The sequence below is a fragment of the Crinia signifera genome, chromosome 5, assembly GCF_055691185.1.
Source record: "Crinia signifera chromosome 5, ASM5569118v1, whole genome shotgun sequence".
Taxonomy (NCBI): Eukaryota; Metazoa; Chordata; class Amphibia; order Anura; family Myobatrachidae; genus Crinia; species Crinia signifera.
In genome coordinates, this window is record NC_139221.1 from 306,475,184 (window position 1) to 306,499,353 (window position 24,170).

Genomic DNA, 24,170 nt, shown 5'->3' on the forward strand with positions numbered 1-24,170 from the left:
GCGCCGGCGCATTAGCGTATCTGCACATGCGCAGATCATGAAAAACCCCGGGACGTACGCGTACGGCCCGGCCGCTCCAACCAGAATAAGGCCCCATATCGGGGATCCCACTGACGTCTTTAAATGGGACTCCCCTCAGCCAAACAGGTGCGAGCTCCAGAGGAGTTATGCACCTGATAGGCTGTTTGCGTCCCATAGAAGCCTATCTTATGAAAATAACATGAGCTCCTATGGTGGCTCTCACCATAGGAAGCAATGTTAATGAAATAACATGGGCTCCTATAAAATGCAGGCTTCAATGTAGCCAGCCAGAGAACCTGTGTAAATGATAGGTGTTTAAAGGGATATTATGGCAAGCCTGCCTAGGTATATGGGGGATGACATATAGCTGGTGAATGACTTACCCTTCTCATCGATATATGTGCTAAGTCCATGAGGGTTAAAGGAAGAAACGTCAAACCCTCCTCTGATAGGCAGCGGAGATGGCTGAAGGTTTCCATCATTCAGATCTAACAGATATATTTCTCCGGGTTTGTCTGGGGCGAAGCTGACTAAGCCAGGGAACTTCAGACCCTAGAGCAAGCAGAAATGATTAGTACGTGAACTGTGATATTCTAATCTAATCAGAGAACATCAGACCTGTCTATTAAACTACGACAGACAGTAAGTGGAGTTTTGTAGGAAATACCTATTTAAAAATACATTTAAGTTGACTTACACATCCGCTGGCATGCGCCCGCACAGAGTTAAGGCCCCCATATGTAATACCCTGGTACTGCAAGAGTTAATACTATTTAGTTTTATCATGCATAGCTAGGTCTATTTCCTGTGCACTGATTGGGAGAAGTATTGAGATCAGGCAGTGATCACATGCAAGCCTCCTGCAGAGGAGGAAGACAGGAAGTGTATGTTAGAAGGTACAGATTCAGCAAGTTTGGAGTGAAGGAGAAGGTGCATGGATGGTTGCTGGGACCATGGAATGGCTAGCTGTCTATGGTCTCCAGATTTGGAAACAGCAGTCATGAGTTGCACCCCTTCTATGGAGAGAGCAGCAGCACCTGTGGGTGCTTTTCTGCAGGGTAACATGGGGAGAATGCAGCCTCAGTGAGAGCCCCTCACAGCACATGTGGGGAGTGCTGCCAGTCCCAGCAAAGCACCTAACAGAGGGCGGTATTCAATGAGGCTGATTCGCCAGGTTTTTATGGCGAATTTGTGCTGTTTGGCGAATTTTGGACTAAAACGGTGAATCACCCTATTCAATGACCACATGGCGAATACATTTGAAGGTTTTTTTCGCCATGATTCACCGAGTAGCAATCGCTATCTTTTGAAGTGGAATGTGAAGTGGAATGTGAACTTTTAAAATAAAGTGTTTTGTTTTTTACAATTGGTGTAAAAAAATCAGGAATTTTATTCTGAGGAGGGGCATGCTATTTTTATTAATGTGCTGTAAGCACATGAATATATATTTAATAAAAAAAATATATATATATATATATTTTTTTTTTACACAGCAGCCAGCAGGGGGCGCCGGAGCCGAGCCGCTCATTAGATATTCATATATTCACTGCACCCGATCGTTATCGGGTGTAGTGAATATACCCGGTCCCCTGCTGGCACCCCCGGGGGGCAGCTTGTGCTGCCTGGCACCCGGGGAGCCTACCTCCCCCCCACAAACGTTCTGGGGCAGGCAGAGAGACTTCCATCTCTCTGCCTGCCACCGTCCTCATGCTCCCTGCGGCATTCGCCGCAGGAGCTCATATTCGCTGGTCAGGGGCTCGCTGCCCCTGACTCGTTGAATACCGGAGCCGGTGAGGCTCCGGAACGTGGCGAATGTGCAGCGAATCCAAAAAAGGATTCGCTGCACCTCGCAGGTATTCTCATTGAATACCGCCCACTGAGAGAGATCGCAGTGTGAGAGCAGCAGTACACAGAGTCCAGTGAGAGGGTGATGCCCACCTGTAGAGGTGCCCTAGAAGAGTGTCAGGTTTGAGTCTCAGGAGAGGACGTATCTGGGTGAGGGGTCGAAGCCACGCGGCATGCTGAGTAGCCCCCCATTGACAAGAGTCCTTTTTATGTGTGAGAGAGACAGTAACCTGTGATGTGTAGCACTACTGGTCCCAGGATGCCCTGGTATGAACTGCTGTTTGCCATATTTATGCCGCTGCAATTAAGTGATGTGCTGGAGGAGGTGCCTTGATGTAACTGATGTAACCGATACGATTAATGTGCTGGAGGAGATGGAATGATAAGTGACCTGATGTAACCGTTATGCTTTGTGCTGGAGGAGAGTGTTCAGAAGTTTTCCCTGCTTCGTCCCTGCTACATGTTAAATAAACTGTTTATTGCTGTTTTATGAGATGGCCTGGCGCCCAATTCTTTCTGCGCTGCACTGACACCTGTAGTCCACTCCCACAATGCAACCGTAATTAATCTCCTGATTATTCAGGGGACCCCCTGGTACCTGTGCCTTACCCATGACCAGCCGGAGGAAAGTAAGTGTGATGCACTATACACAGTGACTGCAGGTATGCCATACCTAGTGCCAGTGGGGTTTTAAACATACATTAGTCATGTAGGGACAAGTCGGACCTGATTTCACCTGCAGCTCCCCGGGAGGGGGACACACGATTAGGCACTTGATGTGCCATGGTTTGCATATGATAAATCGCATGGATTTATCATATGCAGTCCCTGGGGAGTTGAAGGAGGAGGGAGCCGTGCGGGGGACGGCAGCGGGCGGGGGATGCCGGCTAATAGAGAGCCGAGCAGGGGGAGGCTGCATAGGGAGCCCTTCAGGAGGAAGCTGTTGCGGTGAGGTGACAGCGGGAGCAGGGCGCCGGGCAAGGAGAACTTGAAGACGCTGGCTGCCGGGCAGTGGTGGGAACCAGGAGGAACAGATAACTTGAAGAAAAAAAAAACGCCCATACAGATGACTAGAAAGCAATTGATTGGCTGAGGCTCTCTATTAGCCGGCATCCCCACCTGCTGCCGTCCCCCGCACGGCTCCGGGGCCGGGCTGCACATAAGATTTAGCAAATCTTATGTGCAGCCCGTCCGACCTCCCGACCCGATCTGATGTGCACATAACCGCGCATCGGATCGGACGGGATGTCTACAAGTGCGATTTGGGCCGATTTCACGGCCCGATTCATCCGAATCGGGTGAAATCGTGCCCAAACCAAATAGTGTATGGGGTCCTTTACTCACCATTGAATGATCTTTCCTCTGTTCGTGAAAAATATGATTAGGGATAAATTTACTAAGATGGGAGGACTCTTGAAGATGAGATGTTGCCCCTAGCAACCAATCACATTCTCTCTATTATCTTCTATAAGGTACTAAATAAATATGAAGTAAAATGTGCTTGGTTGCTATGCGCAACATCACATCTTCAATAGAACTCCCATTTTAGTAAATTTCTCCCTTATTTCTTAAGGTGCATACACACCGAGCGATTTTTACCCGTTTTAGCGCTTTTCCCAGGGGTGGATGGCTTTCCATAGCAGGACGCTATGGAAAGCCATACACCCTGTCGCTCATCTGCTGATAATACCAGGTGGAGCCAGCGATAATGTGAGTGCTCACCGCTCATCGCTGTCGAGTACACACTGGGCGGATTTTGCTCAAACGACAAAACTAAGCTGCTTTTAGCTCAAAGTTGCCCAGTGTGTATAGGCCTTTAGAGTGTACCACCTGCTTTTTCTCTTATCTGCCTTCTCACACAAAGGCAGATGTATGAATCAGCATTTATTGTTTGTTATTCACCGTTTTCCTCTTATCTGCAATATCGTGGAGAAGCGGGCAACCTTTTCCCCCTAATGTATCATTATCTACCTTGACGAAATCTGTTAACACTATTCTCATCCGGTGCAAAGGTGTTCTTGCTGTTTTTTTATTTTCTGGCCCCAATCCCATTCTACATCGCATGTGTCAGTTTATAATACTATGATTCCCTGCAGGGACGGATCTAGACTGCACATCTAGGGGAGGTGGTTTGAAAATACCCTCTACTCACAACCACTCCCACTTTTTGGTTCCTCCCTTTTTCACCACATTGTCTCCCATGCACCGTCCCCAACCTGCTGAACATAGCAGGGAGCCCACGCCTTCCCCTGGAATATAGATAACCCACACGGTTATCTGCCCCCTGCCCAAATCCACCACTTACTCACAAATACCCAGATTGTCTGGCAGATCAGACCCATGACGTGGCGGCAGGAAGGAGCAGCAGTGGGCTCTTAGCAGGGGGTGACAGCCCGGAGAGTGAGGGGAGAAACCAGCAGCCAGAGCCATATTAAGGTCTAAATGGGCCTGGAGCTGAAAGTGATCAAGGGCCTATTATGCGTAATAATAGGGGTTGTGGCCAGCACCTAATAATGTGTATGGTGTGACCAGTGTTCTGTTTGGGTGGTCTGCTCATGGGTGTGTCTGTATTTGTGTAAATACTTTCAACTAATGACATATGCCTGGAAAGGGGACTGGCATAATAAAAATGCAGGGAGATATATTGGCACTCCAAAGGTGCACCCGCAGGATGCCGATGTCCTAAGATACTTGCGGGGTGAGGCGGCACTCCAGTCATAAAAAATACTGAAAGCCGAAACTTGGTAGACAGCATTTCAGCACCTTTTATGTGGTCACCTAAATTTACCACACCATATACCCCTTATAAAAATCATGCAACACAATAGTAACACGCTTATACTGTACTTGCCTCTTACACATTATGCCACATGGATTGAGCCAAAATTCACACTATGGCACATGGATTGAGCCAAAATACACACTATACCAGGCATGTCCAAACAGTGGCCCTCCAGCTGTTGTGAAACTACACGTCCCAGCATGCCTTGACATAGTTTTAGCAGTCCCTAATAGCAAAACTGTGACAATGCATGATGGGACTTGTAGTTCACAACAACTGAAGGGCCATAGTTTGGACATGTCTGCACTATACCAAACAGATTGAGCAATAATGCACAATATGCTTCATAAATAGGGGCATTGCACGCCAAAGGCGCGCATTAAAAATTTACACCATAATGCCCATTACATGTTATGCCACACACCATAATCTCCATTACGTATTATGCCAAACACCATAATGCCTATTAAAAATTATGCTACATAAGTGTTGCTTACCTACATGTTCATTACCAGGGGTTCCATGCTCATTGCCAGGGGTTCCATGCTCGTTGCCATGTGCGATTACATGCTCGTGGTAACTGGGGGACAGCCGCCGCTGGGCAGAGATGACAGCCATTGACAGCCGGACAGAGAGCAGGGGGCTGCCCGGCTGTATTCAGAGCACTGCATGTGTCGGCTATTTGAAATAATACCCCTTTCACGACAGAAAATGCAGGCACTTACCCGGGAATATGGTCCCAGGATCATACAGGGACATTCCCGGACTGGCCCCTTTTGCACCAGCCTAGTCCCTGCATTTTCTGGTGTGAGGGGGAGATAAAACCACCCCGCCCCCTTTAAACAACCAGCTATATCTTCAGAACCAACTGACCCCTTTACATGTAGGCTTCGAATGATTTTGGTCCCGTGAAACTGGGCCGTTTTGTTCCAGAGAAATCTGTCCTCAAACAACATGAACAGCCATGAAATTACTTTTCAGAAATGAAAAAAAAAAATTGGTTTACCCGCAATAGCTCTAGAACCAATGAACCCATATGGACCAGGTATCAGATTGAAGGCCCAGCGATTTGGGTTCGACTGAGATTAACCTCGAACTTCTGTGATGCTGGAGGGGGAACTGGCAGCCGTTGGAGCCGGGTGGAGGTCGGAATTAGCGGGTCCCATGTTATTCTATGGGGATAACTTTCCAGCTGTGCCTGGCGGTATCTCCGGTTCCCGGGGGGCTAGCGACGCAGGGCTGGGCTCTTTGGAAAGCCCTGGCCCTCAACTACTAAATGTTTTATTTGTAGGATGGGCCTGGAGCTGTAGCTCCATCAGGCCCATTGTTAATCCGGCCCTGGCAGCAGCTACTCCGCCCCTTCTGCAGCCGCTAGCAGTGGCAGCAATCCTCCTCCTAGCCCCGGAACTCTGTCCGCCCTGCCAGTGACATCACTACACAGCCCAAACTGCGTGGTGTCCTGGCTGACAGCAGAAGTGTTTTAATACCCTAGGCGGGGCTATCACCACATTCACACACTCCCCCCCCCCCCCCTAAATCTGTGCCTGGTTCCCTGGGGCTTTTTGGTCATGTGACACAAAGCCCCGCTGAACCATGGGATTTGAAGCTGATGCATGCGCTGTAGAGCACCGCCTCTCGTCTGCCTCGCTGGCTTCCTCCCTGCACATAACATTAATTCAGTGGCGTAACTATCAATTTTGCTCCCCCCTGCCAACAAGTTTGTGGAGCCCCCTACCCCTCTCCAGTGTGTTTCCCCAGCATGTGACGTGATGACGTCACACGCCTAACTGAGAAGCTGAAGCAGAAGAGAGGAAGAGAGACCAACAGACACTGCTGCTTCCCCTGGCTCCGACACATCCCAGGCCGCCCCAGCACGCCCATCCGCTTCCCCATCCTGTACACAGTAGCCAATAACCAGCTCTGTGTACAGTCAATAGAATCAGTTAGGTGGATTTGTCGTCTCTGCCATGGTCGCACCTGCGCTGCGGCTGACTCGCCTCCGGGGCTCAGCCAGTGGGCAGCGGCAGGCAGTGAGTCGAGCGGGTGCCGGCGCCCACACAGACCCCACTGCCGCTTCCTTCCCCTAGACCTAGGCAGTGATTTCTAATATACCATACACGTACACATGCCCCCAGCTCTCTATGCCAGACGCAGGAGGGGAGGGGGAGGGGTCTATGCATCTCTCTTCATGAAAGAAACGGCCTTTGTGATGTCTATGAAACAATAAATACATATTACAGCTATTACTTACTGTGCTGATGAAGGCCAGTCCATTAGGAAGGACATCTATATCTTCAGACCCACACTCTGCAACAATATAAAGGCATATAAAAAAGAATGTTAAAAAAACACAGAGAACAGTAAAACTTTATTATACACACTCATTTTACACCTATACCCACAATTCCAGGCTCCAGCGTTGTCTGTGTCTGTCCCCTGCAGCAGCTCACCCCACACTGACCGCGAAGTGAGCCGGATACCTCCGCCGGCAGCCCGGGGCACGCCATTTTTTATTTTTTGGTTAACTTTTACACATATTTTAACACAGAACCATGCACAGATCTCAATGATCAGAACCTGGTCTATTTGTTTGGCTATTTTTAGTAACGTTTACCAAAAAATCACATCCCATTAAATTTGCGAGTTGTATACTTTATAATGGGACAACATCTGGATGTGAATAGAAGTGCGACTAAAAATTGCCAGGGCAGAGTATGCAAATTCGCAGCAAAAAAGTGCGATTCCGGCCTTTTTTTTTCTTTTTTTTTTTAATATTTTTATTCACATTTGAACAGAAATAAATAACAGACATTGCATTGTAGTTGTTCATACAATTTAATCGGCATAGGCACATTGTACAGCAGTATATCATGAATGAGCACAGATATAGGATTCCCCAGAGTGCATCTCTTGAGCGTGTTGTGGGCGTACCAGTTTAGATAGAGCCTAGAAGGGTGGTTTACCCGCCGCTAAAACAGCCATGTTATACCAGGTAGATAAGTGGACAATTTCCCTTATAGTATTCCTTTCACTTGCTGGGAGTGTTGCTACATAAGGTAGCCATGTATCAAAGAATTTCTCCGATCTGGTCTCTACGTCCCCCATACATTCGACCCAGTCCATCTGGTACATATAAATCAATCTAGGCATACACAGCGAAAATGATATGTCCTCTGGATGTATCCACCTAGAGAGTATGGTTTTCTTTGCCGCTGTCGCTATTCTAGCTAGTAAAAGTCTTGTGCCCTGTGCAAGTTTGGGGTTAAGCGAAGGGGGATAATAATTCCACATCGCCCAGTTCATACTGATCGTGAATGTGATGTGTAGTGTATCAGTAATGTATGCCTGTATCTTGTCCCAAAAGGTCTGTACTACCGTGCAGGACCAAAGACAGTGCGTGATTTCTGCATCTGGTGAGGAGCATTTAAAACAGTTTGAATTGTCTGCTATTCCAGTTATGTGTCTGAGCTTTGGGGTGAAGTAAGCCCTGTGTAGGATTTTGTATTGCATTTCTGCATACGAAGCTGACACCATTTGCTTGTTGAGTTTGACCGTGAGTCTGATTACATCCAGGGTGCCCAGACCTGTCAATGCGTCCTGCCATTTGGAGAGGCCCGTAGTATTAGTGGTTAGGTCTATTTTCTTCCTGGTGAGTTCGTATATTACTGATGTCGAAATTGACCTTCCCTCGCTTGTAATTATCAAGTTATTTAGGGTGTTAGTGAATTCGGCCTTCGGTAGGGTGGGTAATAGTTTGGTGATGTAACTTCTGACTTGGAAGTATGCGAATATTGGGATGTGGATGTTTGGGAACTTTTCTTTTAAGTTTGATAGTGTAAGCATGGTGGTATGGTCTGAGTTGAGAAAGTGATATATCATTTGTAGGCCCTGATTGTGCCATCTCCCATATATCTGATCTGGGATGCCCTCTTGAAAGTCTTTATTACCAGTTAGGGTTGAGAACAAAGACCGAGTGCAGCACAATTTGGATCGTTGTCTCCAAGATCGCCAGGCTATGTATGGGGTAAATATCAGGGGGTTAGATTTTATGGCCGTTTCTATAGTTCCCAATGGGGAGTGTAGATGCGCCGCTAATGTGGAGTTGGGTAGAAATGCTTGGTCTATCACCCGATCCACATAGTGGTTGGTCCCCTGTATCCAGTCCAGAGCATACCTCACGTTAGATGCTAGTGCATAGTCCTGAATGTTAGGGAGGTTAATACCTCCAAGAGACAGGGGTTGCTGTAACTTAAATAGCGCAATTCTCGGGCGTTTGCCTGCCCATATAAATTTTGTGAGAGCTCTATTGATTTGCATGATATCATGCTTATTTATAAGATAAGGCAGCATCTGGACCGGATACAGGAGGCGAGGAAATGAGACCATTCTGTATAGTTGGCACCGTCCCAGATATGAGAGGGGTAGGTGTTGCCATTTTGCAAAGTCCGCTTTTAATTGGGAGATGGAGTGTGCATAGTTGATGGAGTATATATCAGATACCTGTTTGGGAAATTTCAGACCTAAGTATTCAGGTATTCCTGCGTCCATCGAAATGGGAACTCATATGTCCATCCCTGCATAGCTTTAGGATACATCGCCAGGGCCTCTGTTTTGTCGAAATTGACTAGGAATCCGGACACCCTGTGGAAGTCTGACATAGTCTGTTGTAAGCTCGGTATGGCCTCTTTTGGGTTACTGATGTACAGTAGCAAGTCATCAGCAAATGCTGACACCTTTATTTCCAACCCCCCGATTTGGACCCCCTTCCAGTTCTCATCTTTCATGAACACCCTAATTAGTGGGTCTAGGGCTAAGTTAAAAAATAGCGGCGAAAGCGGGCAGCCTTGGCGTGTCCCCCTTGATAGAGTAAAATTTGTAGAGTTAAGGCCATTTACCATTATGTGTGCTGTAGGGCTTGAGTATAGCATGCGGAATACGTTCATGAATCCCTCCCCAAACTGTTGAGCCTGTAGAACTCTTAGAATATGTGGCCAGGAAACCCTATCGAACGCCTTATCGGCATCACAGCTGACTATAATGGTGTCCTTGGATGAGAGTTGGCTCGACTTATGCATGGCGGCAATTAGTATTCTTGTATTGTGTACGGAGGTTCGCCCTCTCACAAACCCGTTTTGGGCCGGGTGGAGAATCCTCGATAGTATGGGTTGTAGTCTCTGAGCTAGTAGTTTGGTGAAGAGTTTAAGATCTTGATTTAGCAGGGATATGGGCCTATATGATTGCACCTTTAAGGGGTCTTTCCCCGGTTTAGGGAATACTACAATCCTAGCTTCTGTGAATCTGTCCGGTGGGGGGTTGCCTAGTAGCATGGAGTTAAAAAGGGAGGTGATGTGGGTTAGTATCTGATCGTGGGCCATTTGGTAGAACTCGGCCCCTAATCCATCAGGACCTGGGGATTTGCCCTTTGTCAAGGATTTGATAAGGGGTGATATTTCTAATTCTGTGACAGGGGACATCAAAGATTCCCTTTCCTCTGGGGTAAGTGTAGGTGAGTCGGCCAATCTGAGGAAGTCCAGTCCCTCTGTGGGGTTGTCAGGTGGTGCTGAGTACAACTGTTTATAAAAGTCCTGGAAGGTACGTAGTATTTCCTGTGGGTTGTCTGCTAGGGATCCCCTGGGGGACTGTATTTGTAGAATCTGGGATGGGGTTGTATGTGTGCGAATTAAGTTGGCCAATAATCTCCCTGCCTTGTTGCAACCTCGGAAATATCTATTTCGTTGTGCGTTGTGTGTAAACTGTGCTCTTTTAGTACATAGAGCATCGTAAGCTTGTTTGGCCATTCGATATGAAGTCTGGTTCTCTTCTATGTCGTTTAATAGCAGAGCATTATAGGCTTCCGACAGCTTGGTACTGCATATTTCTATGGCGCTTCTCAGCTTTTTGCGTTTCCTGGCCACATATTCTATGATTTGACCCCTGATCACCGGCTTAGCCGCTGCCCAAAACAAGTTAATGTCCTTTTCGTGCTCCGAATTATCTCTCTGATACATGTTGATTGTATGTTTCAGATGTGTGTGAAAGTCAGAGGAACTAGCTAGATAGGAGGGGAACCTCCATTTATATGTAGTTGTTATCGGATCTGCAAGGGACAGTGTGAACCACACTGGGGCATGGTCAGACAGTGTTATAAGATTGATCCCAGCATCGATAACCTTATGGAATAATGGTTTAGACAATAGCCAGTAGTCTATTCTGGATGAGGAGTGATGTGGGTGGGAGTAGAATGAGTATTCTCTAGATACTGGGTATCGGCATCTCCACGGATCACATAGGTTGAGATTGTTGGTTAGTATATTGGTAGGGGCAGCATCGTCTCTCACTCCCTCCCTCCCCGTTCCCGTGGACCTATCTAGACCCATGGACTGTACGCAGTTAAAATCTCCTCCCATAATCAGCTCCCCCTCAGCCCACTGTAATAGCTTGGAATATATCGATGTATAGAATAGTTTGTGTTGACTGACAGGGGCGTATATATTAATCAGAGTGTATATCAAGCCAAACATTGTGATCTTTATGAAGATGAAGTGCCCTTCTGGGTCTGTCCATACATCTTTTATGGTATAGGGGAGGTGTTTACGGAACAATGTAACCACCCCTCTGCGCTTCGAGGTGTAAGATGCGGCCTTAAATTCCCCCACCCAGGTGTCTCTTAGAACATTAGCATCTCCTATATTCCAGTGGGTCTCTTGAAGGAATACTATGTCTGGCTTAAGTCTCTTCAAATGGGTCATAATCTTGCGCCTTTTAATTGGGGTGTTAAGCCCTTCTACGTTCCACGATATAAACTTTAATGATCGCTGCACTCTAGTGGTACTATCTGTTGTAGTATTTGTTTCTATCCTATACCTGTTTTAGGATTAACCAATCTGTAGCTACTTCTATTTTTGGCCCTCCCATCCGTCCCAGCGAGCGGACTAGAGGACCTGGTGATTATTGTACAACGGCCCATTGTGCCCATGGGATAGTGGTATTTCTCATATACAATACAATAAAACATTAAACAAACATTTTTAAACATTTTTTGGAACCTATACTGCGACCGAATGTGTCGCATATCTTGGTAACGTAACTCTGAACTCTACAATCGCGTGACCACACATGGTTGTGTCGGGCCTATCGAGTAAAACATATTACTAAACAACAAGATACTGTAAATTAAAGGTGATTGGAGTATATAGTGAATTATTCTAGTCAATAACCTAAACATGGGTATCACATAAAAGGATATGGTGGCGGAAGTCCTTTTCTATCTTGGAGGGTCAGTACGCATCTGACATGTGGGAGGCAGATTCATCTTTGAGAGAGTCTATGAAATTTTTTGCTGCCTGCGGGGTGTCTAGAAAGTAGGACCGTCCCTCGTTTATTACTCGAAGCCTTGCCGGGTAGAGTAGAGCAAATTTGCGGCCCATTTCAAATAGCTGCTTGCAAGCCGGTGCAAATTCTCTTCTTTGTGCGGCAACTAGGAAAGAGAAGTCTTGAAACAGCAGCAATTTGGCTCCTTGGTATTGTAGACCTTTGCATTTCCTGTATGCGTCTAAAAGGCGGACTTTGTCTGCATAGTTGAGTATGCGCATTATGACCGGTCTTGGTCTGTCTTTATTGGTCTGTCTGTCTGGCCCTATACGATGGACTCTCTCTACCATTAGGGGGACTCCCTGTGGGGTAAGGCCCAGCTCACTGGGTAGCCACTCCGCCACCAGCTGCATAAGGTCTGAGTTCTTTACCGATTCTGGCAGGCCTATGATGCGTACATTGTTTCTTCTATTCCTGTTCTCCAGATCTTCGAGTTTGTCATGTATAGTGGTTACCAACTTCTCCTGTTGGGTTATCACTGCTTTCGATTTCTCTAGCTCATCCTCTAAGTCAGAGATTCTCTGCTCCGCTTCCGACAGCCTCTGAGTATGTTGTGTCAGCTGGGTAAGAGTAGAGTCTATTGATTCTTTAATTGGGGCAAGTTTTTGATCTAAGAGTGTTGCCAGGATGGTTGTGATGTCTTGAGTCGACAGTTGTGTCAAAGCCGGGTTGTGGTCTGTGTCAGGGTCTTCCTCTTGCGCTGACATAGGGGAGTTTGGGGTGGATCTAGGGGCCGCCACCTTTCCTCATCCCTTACCCTGTTGGCTACTCTTTTGAGCCCGTTGCGGCTTGGCCACAAATTTATCCATGGTAGTGAGCATCAGCAATGCGTATGTGCTGGCTGTATCTTGGTGTTGTGAACAAAAAATTGAGAAAGGCACTTATCCGGCGCTTAGAATATCACTGGATTCTCTCCTTTATCTCCACTCGGCACATGTGGAGGAATAAGAAATGGTATACAATAGTGAAGTATGTATTTTTAAACACACATCATTTAATGGCAATACACATAAAAACACAAATAAAATAATGCTAAAACATGGTAATCCAAAAGATGACAGGGTTTGCAAAATTACCGGATCCTGTGGGAACTGATAGATCAGCTCCAAATGCACTTAGGATATCTCCTTCACAGGCAATACAGCTGGGCAATTCTGCTGCAAAAATAACCGGAATCCCCTGTCCTTCCTGGAGTCCAAATACAGTCCACCACCAACGCGTTTCTTCCTCCGCAGAGGACTTTTTCAAGGTGTACTGTTTCCCTGTATTGGAGCCTCTTATATAGTAAGTCCTTCCCGCGTCTCAGCTGGATTTCTATATAAGAGGCTCCAATACAGGGAAACAGTACACCTTGAAAAAGTCCTCTGCGGAGGAAGAAACGCGTTGGTGGTGGACTGTATTTGGACTCCAGGAAGGACAGGGGATTCCGGTTATTTTTGCAGCAGAATTGCCCAGCTGTATTGCCTGTGAAGGAGATATCCTAAGTGCATTTGGAGCTGATCTATCAGTTCCCACAGGATCCGGTAATTTTGCAAACCCTGTCATCTTTTGGATTACCATGTTTTAGCATTATTTTATTTGTGTTTTTATGTGTATTGCCATTAAATGATGTGTGTTTAAAAATACATACTTCACTATTGTATACCATTTCTTATTCCTCCACATGTGCCGAGTGGAGATAAAGGAGAGAATCCAGTGATATTCTAAGCGCCGAATAAGTGCCTTTCTCAATTTTTTGTTCACATGGTGTTTTATTGGTGAAGGTCTCTGAGAAGCCTTTGGTAGAAAGGTCACTTGATTGTGCAGCTGGACGCGCAATCTATCTATTCTTCATATTTTTGTTCACATTGTATCTTGGTGTTGAGTATTAGGATTCCCTGCAGCTCCTCCGACCAGCGGCAGTAAGCAATGTGGGTGATCCTTGACACTGCACTATATTAGCAGAGCTTTGTAGTGTGTCAGTACTGCTTCAGATCTGGGATCTGAGTTCAGAGTTCAGAGTTCAGAGTTTATAGTTCAGGGGACGAATTGGGGTGGGATGGGTCCAATTGGGATACTTTGGATAAGATGAAATGGGGTAAAATGAAGTGGAGGGGGGCAAAGAGAGGGAGTATTGCAGCTGCTGCAGGTGGCCTTATGTTGTGGTGAGCTGAATCAGGCCCCTCTGTATGGCCCTTATTCTAGTTCGTGCGGTACGGCCCGCGTGCGGCCGTACCGCCGATGTTTTTACACTGCACATGCGCAGAGGTCAATCTGCGCATGTGCAGCCCCCTTCGCCGCAGACGTATTTCGTCCGCCGCAAAGGGGGCGTATAGGGGCGTGAGAGGCATCATGCCCTCATTTCCCTATGTGTACGCCCCGCGTTTCATGGGCGTTCCCATGCAAACGCGGGGCGTATGCATGGTAATGAGGCCATGATGCAACTCATGGGGGCGGAAAGCTGACGTCGCCGGATGTCAGCTTTCAGCCCCCATACAAGCTACCACACGGACGATTGTCCGTGTGGTCTCAGCTTGCGGGAGCTGCCGCGGCGTGCGGACCTGCCTTCGATGGTCGACGACCATCGAATGCAGGGGGCAGCTCCCACCATGGTGGAGGCGTACGCCTCCACCATTTTCATGCGGATCGGCAGCCGTCCGTGTACGGACGGCCGTGCCGATCCGTCTTGTAGGCGGGGATTCGTCTGGTGCGGTCGGAGCCGCATATGCGGCTCGACCGCACCAACCAGAATAAGGGCCTATGTGCCTCAGCAGGGAGGTTTTGTCGTTGTTTTGTGCAGTCAGCCCTCAGAGTGTATTTTTCAGCACCTCTCCCCGTGTTTATCTCACGCTGCAATGCGCAGGCTTCTGGGCTGGGGCTCGGTCCCTGCTCCCCTCCCCGTGTCTTGGTTACTGCCGGGTCTCTGGTTTTGGGGCTGGCTTCTATGGCCTCTCCCTTCTATCTGCTCACCTCGTGCGGGGGGGTGTTGAGGCGGTATCGGGGTGTCCCTCTTTTATCTGTGGCGTGTGGTGTGGCCGGCGGCGACTCCAGCGTCCCCGGCCGTCGCCAAACCTGAGGCCGCGGTCTCGGTCTGCGTACGGGCCGCAGCTCGGCGTTTGCTGATCGGGGCTCTGGAGCGGCCGTGTCAGTGTCTCCCCTCCTGCCTACTCACCTCTCGTGGGGTTGGGGAGGTGTCTGGATGTCCCCCTCCTGTCCGGGGCGCGCGTCTTGTCAGGCGGCGTCTCTGGCGTCTCTGAGCTCGAGGCCGCGGCTCCGTCTCCTGTGTAGGCCGCGATCCAGCGCTCGCGCCTCGGAGCTCCGGTGCGGCAGTGAAGGGTATCGATCTGTTTCTCCGTCTCTCCTCTTGCCGGACTGGCCCGGACGTTTTTTTTCTATATTATCGCACAAGTCACAATGTCGCACACCATTAAATCTCATCCAGGGTGTATTAAGCCTGGTGAAGTGATAAACCATCCACTTTATCACTTCTAAGAAGGTCGACAAGGTCAAGAGGTCGCCATGGAAATGTTCAACACAAAATTGGCCGTCATTCACTGGCTGCTCTTTGGGCACAGTGGCAGGTTACTATCAGTTCCCCAATCATAGTCCACGTGGATAGTATTGGAACCAGACAATCTCATGGTCGTCCCATCTCCTCTGCTGAACGGCCAATGGGACGACCTAACTGAATTACCTCTTATTCCCCGTTATGTTGTAGGATCTCTGGTACATACCTAATCCCTTCAAGTACTGACAGTTAGGGAGGTCTACATTCTCTATCTCTCTGGAGAAGGTGATCCGGTGCCTGAAAAAGGAGAAATTACTGTAAATGTACACATTTTACAATTATTCTGATTCACTCGCAAAGGCAAATTCCTTCTCAAATCGACAAAACCATGTGCACTGCAGGTGGGGTAGATGTAAAATGTGCAGAGAGAATTAGATTTGGGCGAGTTATTTTGTTTCTGTGCAGGGTAAATACTGGCTGCTTTATTTTTACACTGCAATATAGATCTCACTTTGAAGTAAAACCCCACCCAAATGTAACTCCCTCTGCACAAGTTACATCTGCCCCACCTGCAGTGCACATGGTTTTGTCCATTTGAGAAGGAATTTGTCTTTGCGAGTGAACCAGAATAAGGGCCAATGTCCAACATTGCCACTGTGTCTGACTCCTAGTTAGTGGGATCTAATACTGTCCAAGTACGCGGCCATGTGTGTCGCCGGCTGAACGTGAATGTTTTTTTTAAAGGGGCACTTATTTAAAAGGCATGGCTTTGCCTTGTAAATGATTGCCCCTTTAATAAAAAACATTTTTTAGCATTACATCCTTCACTCAATGGGGGTGATTCAGACTCGCTCGTAGCGGGCCGAATTTGCGCCCTTGATTGATTTTTGGGGTTTGCGCATGCTGTTTATGGGCATGCCGTTCAGTGGGGTGGCAATCGCTAGGCTGCGAATACACGTAGACTAGCGAACAAGTCTGAATAACCCCCAATGTCTGCACCATAGTGATGCTTGCTATATACAATATACACAAAAGACAAACAATGTCTGAATAACCCCCAATGTCTGAATAACCCCCAATGTCTGCACCATAGTGATGCTTGCTATATACAATATACTGAACAAGTCTGAATAACCCCCAATGTCTGCACCATAGTGATGCTTGCTATATACAATATACACAAAAGACAAACAATGTTCCTCCCTAGAAAAAACAACAATACATTTATAGGTGAAAATAAACGCACCGATTCTCACAACAAAGACAAAAACAAAAAAAGGAAACATACTGGTCCAGGGGGAAAAAAACAAAAAATACTTTTGTCCCTGACAGGGAAGAATCGCACACATTGGTGTAAAAAATATAAAAACCCACACATTGGCCCCCACGGGAAGAAAAACAGAGATTAGCCCCACAGGAAAAAAAATAAAACCACATTGGCCCCCACACGAACAAAATAAAACACAATTGGAGTCGGGGGGGGGGGGGGGCAACTTCCAGGAGATTAGGTAAGTTATTTTCTTTATATGTGGATCTCTACCGTGACCAGATGACGAATCGCATCATTTGGCTCCGCCCCCACATTACGGACCCGTGAATCGCAGGTGTTTCTCTGTGTTGGAGTGGACACAAGAAGTAGGCAAGTATGTAATATGCTATTGCAAACAAAATATACTGTAGTATGTGCGGGGGGCATTCTGGGTATGGATCACTGGATAGACAGCAACTCGGTCGTCAGGCATTAGGTCGAGATGCTTTAAGGTCGACATGACTGAAGGTCAATATGCAGGAAGGTTGACATGACTGAGGGTTGACATGGGTCATTAGATCGACAATCATTAGGTCAACATGGGGAAGGTCGACAGTCAAAAGGTCGACATGGGATTTTTTCACTTTTTTTGGCTTGCCATGCTTTGGGCACACTTTTATATTCTCCCTCCGCACCCTAGTGGATGGGCTGGCAAGAAATACCGCCTGTTGGCACATGTCGGCTCAAAAAAAAAGTGAAAAATCCCATGTCGACCTTCTGGCTGTTGACTTTCCCCACAAGTCAACCTAATAATTGTCGACCTATGACCCTGTGAACCTTCAGTCATGTCGACCTCCCTGCATGTCGACCTTCAGTCAACCTAATGATTGTCAACCTAATGCTTGTCGATCTAGTGACCGTATCCTGGCATTCTTATGGCCCATATTAACCCTTTGAGTGCCAAAATCTATGTGAGAGATGTGCAAAATATCCGCTAAAATTGCCAGCGCCGCTCACATTTGTTATATAAATTCAAATAAAAAAAATGTGGTGTAAAAAAGGATGATATCTCTTATATATTTAGCCAGATCTGTCACTCAACCCCTGTGGAGAACGTTCCTGTGTAAAACAGTTTCACTTTCATGTGTCTGACGTTCCACCCCCTTGACATCACCTCCCCCCGCCCAGCCAGGGCTACAGTACACGCCCACCATCCACCATTACTCCACAGCCACCATCCACCATTACTCCTGCACATCCCTACCCTCTGCCAGGACCCCCGCGCGCCCCCCCTCCCACGAATCGCGGGACCCCCGCGACCCCCATCCCGCGATTCGCGGGACCCCCGCGACCCCCCCTCCCGCGATTCGCGGGACCCCCCGCGACCCCCCCTCCCGCGAATCGCGGGACCCCCCGCGACCCCCCTCCCCGCGAATCGCGGGACCCCCGCGACCCCCCTCCCGCGATTCGCGGGACCCCCCGCGACACCCCCTCCCGCGAATCGCGAGACCCCCCGCGACCCCCCTCCCGCGAATCGCGGGACCCCCGCGACCCCCCTCCCGCGATTCGCGGGACCCCCGCGACCCCCCCTCCCGCGATTCGCGGGACCCCCGCGACCCCCCCTCCCGCGATTCGCGGGACCCCGCACCCCCCCTCCCGCGATTCGCGGGACCCCGCACCCCCCCTCCCGCGATTCGCGGGACCCCGCACCCCCCCTCCGCGATTCGCGGGACCCCCGCTTTCCACCCTCCCGCGAGTCGCGGGACCCCCGCTTTCCACCCTCCCGCGAGTCGCTGGACCCCCGCGACCCCCCCTCCCGCGATTCGCGGGACCCCCGCGAACCCCCCCCTCCCGCGATTCGCGGGACCCCCGCGACCCCCCTCCCGCGATTCGCGGGACCCCGCGACCCCCCTCCCGCGATTCGCGGGACCCCCGCGACCACCCCGGTATCCGGACTATTGTTAGACAGCACTTACATCGACACCATTAGTTCGACAGCTCAATAGGTCGACATGGTTTTAGGTCGACATACCATTAGGTCGACATGTCATTATGTCGACAGCTCATTAGGTCGACATGTTTTTAGGTCGACATGTTTTTAGGTCGACACTGCCATTAGGTCGACAGTGTCTATGTCGACAGTCAAAAGGTCAACATGGGTTTTTTCACTGTTTATTGAGCCGACATGTGCCGACAGGCGGTATTTCATGCCCTACTATCCACTAGGGCGTGGTGGGAGAATAAAATAGTGTGCCGAGCGCAGCGAGGCACCGTGCCCGAAGCATAGCGAGCGGCTGCGGTACACTTCAAACTGTGTCCATGTCGACTGTGTCGGCCCCCAAAAAAGTGAAAAAACCCATGTCGACCTTTTGACTGGCGACATAGACTCTGTCGACCTAATGGCAGTGTCGACCTAAAAACATGTCGACCTATTGAGCTGTCGACCTAATGAGCTGTCGACCTAATGAGCTGTCGACATAATGACATGTCGACCTAATGGTATGTCGACCTAAAACCATGTCGACCTATTGAGCTGTCGAACTAATGGTGTCGATGTAATGGCTGTCGATGTAAGTGCTGTCTAATATCCGTCCCAGACCCGACCACCCCCTCCCGCGATTCGCTGGACCTCCGCGACCACCCCCTCCCGCGAAACGCGGGACCCCCGCGACCCTCCCGCAAATCGCGGGACCCCAGCGACCCCTCCCGCGAGCCCCCTCCCGCGATTCGCAGGACCCCTGCATCCTCCCCTCCCGCGATTCGCCGGACCCCTGCGACCCCCCCTCCCGGCATTAAAAGGGCCCCCCGCGACCCCCCCTCCCGCGATTCACGGCACACCCCCCCCTACTGTGATTTTGCGACCCGCAATTCGCACCGCCCCCTCCCGCGATTCACGGAACCCCCCGTAGCGCCCCCCTCCCGCGATTTGCGGGCCCCCTCGGCACTTCTCGCGATTTGCGACCGCCCCCTAATTCACACATTCGGGGACCCCACCTCCCGCGATTCATGCCCCCCTCACGCAATTCACGGCACCCCCCACACCCCCCTTCCTGCGATTCGCAACCCCCCACGACCCCCCCTCCCGCGATTCACGAAACCCCCCGTAGCGCCCCCCTCCCGCGATTTGCGGGCCCCCTCGGCACCTCTCGCGATTTGCCACTGCCCCGTAATTCACACATTCGGGGACCCCCCTCCCGCGAATCATGCCCCCCTCACGCAATTCACGGCACACCCCATACCCCCCTTCCTGCGATTCGGAACCCCCCCTCCCGCGATTCATGCCCCCTCCCGCGATTCACGGACCCCCGCACCACCCCCCTGCGCCCACCCTCCCTTGATTCACGCCCCCCCCTCATGCAATTCAGGGCAACCCCCCACACCCCCCCTCCTGCGATTCGCAGCCCCCCCACGACCACCCCCTCCTGCGATTCATGACCCCTCCCGTGATTCACGGACCCCCGCACCACCCCCCCTTGACTCACGGCACCCCACGCGCCCCTCCCGCAATTCACGGACCTCCGCAACCCCCCCTCCCGCAATTCACTAACCCCGACAACCCCCCTCCCGCAATTTGCGGACCCCCCTTCCCACGATTCAAGCCCCCCCGCGCCCCTGTCCACGATTTGCGGACTCCCGCTAACCGCAGATCCCCACACACCACCCCCCCTCCCGCAATTTGCAGACCCCCCCAGACCCCCTTCCGGCAATTCCACCCCCCAGCAGACCACCGCGGCCCCCGCTCCCGCATTTCATGTACCCCCGTGACAATGGGGGATCCTGTACCACCACAAGCAGGTACCGCCCCTAGGTGGGAAATCCGGCCCTGGCTGCCGCACTGCAGGTTTCCCCACTGCCCTCTGCACCAGCGCCACAACTTTTATCAATGTCTTGCCCACATACCACTATTATACAGCCTCCTGCTCTCATGCACGCTCACTCCCTCCCAGTGGGAGGAGACGCTCACCCACTGCCGGGAGCTGCATACTGTCCCCCACCCTCCTCCAGTTCTAGGGATGCCCATCGACCATCAATGATTTTCAAATAATCGATGGTTTATGGCCGATGTTGAATACTTTTGCCATCAATGTGGGAGGACACTGCCCTGCCTCCTGTTCTCCTGCCCCGTAACTTCCGCCAGTGGAGACCCGCTCACCCTGTGTTGCCCACATTCCCCTATCATGCTTTACCGCCCAGCATCCTGCTCTCATGCACCCTAACTCCCACCCAGTCGGAGGAGACACTGACTCCTGTATTTCTGTGCTGCCACGCTGGACCCTCACCCACTGGCAGAAGCTGCACAGTGTCCACCACCCTCTTTAGTCCCCCGTATGCCCACACACCCCTATCACTACCCAGCTTCCTGCTCTCCTGAACCGTAACTTCCACCACTGGGTAATCGCTGACGCTGTGTTGCCCACATACCCCTATCATGCCTCATATCCCAGCCTCCTGCTCTCATGCACCCTAACTCCCACCCAGTAGGAGGAGACACTGACTCAGGGCCACCGTCCGGTACTCCTGTGCTGCCACGCTGGACCCTCACCCACTGCCAGAAGCTGCAATACAGGGCATCTTTCATACAATTCTAACCATATTTCTCACAATACAAATGTTCACAAATTAAGGGGCGTAGCCCCTTACGCCGGTGTGAAGAGCGCCCGTAGGGCGCGATGAATCACCTAGTTTCCTATATGAGGTAACATTACAGGTCATTATGATAAATAAAAATGTCTGCTTGCCAATTTTCACACCTATTTTGACAAATTCACTGGTACTTGTGGACAATCACGGCTCCCACGATGTCCATCGCATGGTAAAATATTGCATCGCATGCGATCGCATCACATGCGATTTGATCGCATGCGTTCGCATGCGATTTTTAACAGAAATGCATCCAAATGCATTGAAATTAGTATCAAACATGTTCAATGGCCCCCAAATGTCATTTTTCAGGCTGTACCACCCCCACTATCAACGCAAACCCGAAGCGTGGCGAGCGCAGCGTGCCCGCGAGGGGTGGCGGTACGCGTCCTACGACCTTTTCATACCCCCACTATCCACGTCGGCGTGGAGTTGAGAATAGAAAGTGTGGCGAGCCCGAAGCGTGGCGAGGGGACACGGATACCTTCACAGGTATACGCGTCCCCTCGCGGGCTTCACAGGTGTCCGCGTCCCCTCGCTGCGCTCACCACACTTTCTATTCTATTTTTCTAGGACGCGTACCGCCGCCCCTCGTGGGCTCGCTGCGCTCGCCACGCTTCGGGTTCGCGTTGATAGTGGGGGTGGTACAGCCTGAAAAATGACATTTGGGGGCCATTTAACATGTTTGATACTAATTTCAATGCATTTGGATGCATTTCTGTTAAAAATCGCATGCGATCGCATGCGATCAAATCGTATGCGCTTCGATTTTTTAAAAATTGCATAAAAACGGCAAAAATCGCATGCCATTACATATGGCATGCGATGGCATGCGATGGGAGCCGTGAAAGTCCACAAGTACCAATTCACTTGGCACTCAAAGGGTTAAGGAAAAAAAAACAGTGTTCCAAGCATATGGCGGTCTTTTACAGAGATGTTAATATGAATACAAACCCCACAGGGGCAGAACTTGTGGGAGGTTGGCCCAGGTGCAAAATTATAATTTGGTTCCCCCTCCTCGACTTCAACCCAAGATCACAATATGCCACACAGCAGTGGGGCCCATAGTCCTCAGGGGCCCCAGTGCAATGCACCTGCTGCACCAGTGGCAGTTCCACCTCTGAAACACCCAGTGCAACCTAATTTCAGGATGATTTTGGGCATCCTGAGGCTGAATGACTTCTGCTTTCTCCCCTACCCATGCCCTTCTAGCAAATGATTATTTAGTAATCAGACCTTTGTAGGGTCATGTAAGGCTTTTCTGGCCAAGCTCCCTGCACAGGCCCAAACCACGTCCAGTTATCAGTATGTTAGATAAGGAGGCGGCTGTGGGTTTTCTTTTTGTTAACGAATCATGCTGATGCTCAGAAAGATAGGGGGGGGGGCTGATTCAGACCTGTTCGCTAGGCTGGGTATGTTTGAACAGGTAAACACCACCCTCCACCAAGCTGAAGCCCCCCCACTAACATGCGAGGGGATGAATATGCTAACACTCCCCTCGCATGCGGCCGCACGTTGACAAATCATACGATGGTCGTTGCCCGTTTGCAGATCAAAGTCAGTCTAAACTGACTTTTATCTCGGATGGAGCGGGCCTAATTCGGGGAGGAACCTGTCGTCATGTCACGTCAGCACCCCCCCCCCCCCAAAAAAGGCATCGGCATGGCTACACCCCTGCCCACTCCCCTTCTCTTCTGGGAACGAAACAGCGCGGCGATTGTGAATCTCGCCAAAGCTGTTCGCTCTCTGGGTTTGCGCATTGCACATATTTGTGCATGTGCAAACCCCAACTATCGGGGACGTGGATGAATTTGGCCCATTACGGAAAGGTCTGAATCGGCCTCAGGTCATTTATCATATATTATGTAACTAGGTGATTCATCGCGCCCTCCGGGCGCTCTTCACACCGTCGTGAGGGGCTTCGCCCCATTAGTAGTAGAAATGAATGTGAGTGAGGTGTGTTTGAAGAGGTGTAGTGGCCTAAGAGTGTTTGGTATGGGGTGCTGGGTGCCACGCAGCAGGTACTGGCGTGAAATGGAATGGAGCTGTGTTTGGAGATTAGTTGGTGGTGTATTGGTATGGGGTGGTGGGTAGTACTTACAGATGGGTGGGGTAGAGTTGTGGTCTGGCGCAGGCGGTCTGGGAAAGTAGAGTTTGGCGGCAGCAGGTCCTGGAGGGTGTCGCTTGTTGGCAGCAGATCCTGGAGGGTGTTGGGGGGTGGCAGTAGGTCCTGGAGGCTGGGATGCGGCTGGGATGTTGCCGGGCGGGTCCAGGTGCTGGGGACACTGATGCAGAGAATGAGCCGGTGGCGGTCTGCGGGCGGGTGTTTGCAGGGGTAGGGTGCAGTCTGGAAGATAGCTGTGAGCTCGCAGGCGGGATGCTGGTGGGGATTGCGGTAGAAGGGGGATGGACAGAGTCATTCACACACCGGGCGGGTCCCCAGCATTCACCATGTGCATAGTCAGAGCGGCTGCATTTGCTATTACTAACGGCTCCTCCACAGGCTGAGTGTGGAAAAGGGGGCAGACCGGATCAGGAGCAGCGCGGAGGTGACTTGAAGCGAGCATGGGTTGCTGGTGTCATTGTACCGTGTAAGAGAGTGAGGCGGGGGGGGACGCGGTGTGTAGCCATGGGGCTGCCCGTGTATGATCAAGAGGCTGTGGGGGGGCGCGCGCGGTGTGCTGCCTTGGGGCTGCCCGTATATGGGCAGCCATGGGGAGTGCTGGGCTTGGAGGGGGTGGGTAGTCTGGGAGGTTGTGTGCCGGACGGATGAT

General features: G+C 50.3%; 1 protein-coding gene across 1 annotated transcript in view; it reads right to left on the reverse strand.

Annotated features, from left to right (window-relative positions):
• The window catches only part of LOC146081315 (serum paraoxonase/arylesterase 2-like), a 59,408-nt gene that overhangs the window by 24,200 nt on the left and 11,038 nt on the right, over positions 1–24,170 (reverse strand). Inside the window, exons 2-4 of the mRNA XM_083189461.1 lie at positions 15,733–15,803; positions 6,900–6,955; positions 405–573 (exon numbers count right to left, since the gene is read on the reverse strand). Coding sequence (XP_083045587.1) covers positions 405–573; positions 6,900–6,955; positions 15,733–15,803 — 296 coding nt within the window. The remainder of the gene's footprint in view (positions 1–404; positions 574–6,899; positions 6,956–15,732; positions 15,804–24,170) is intronic.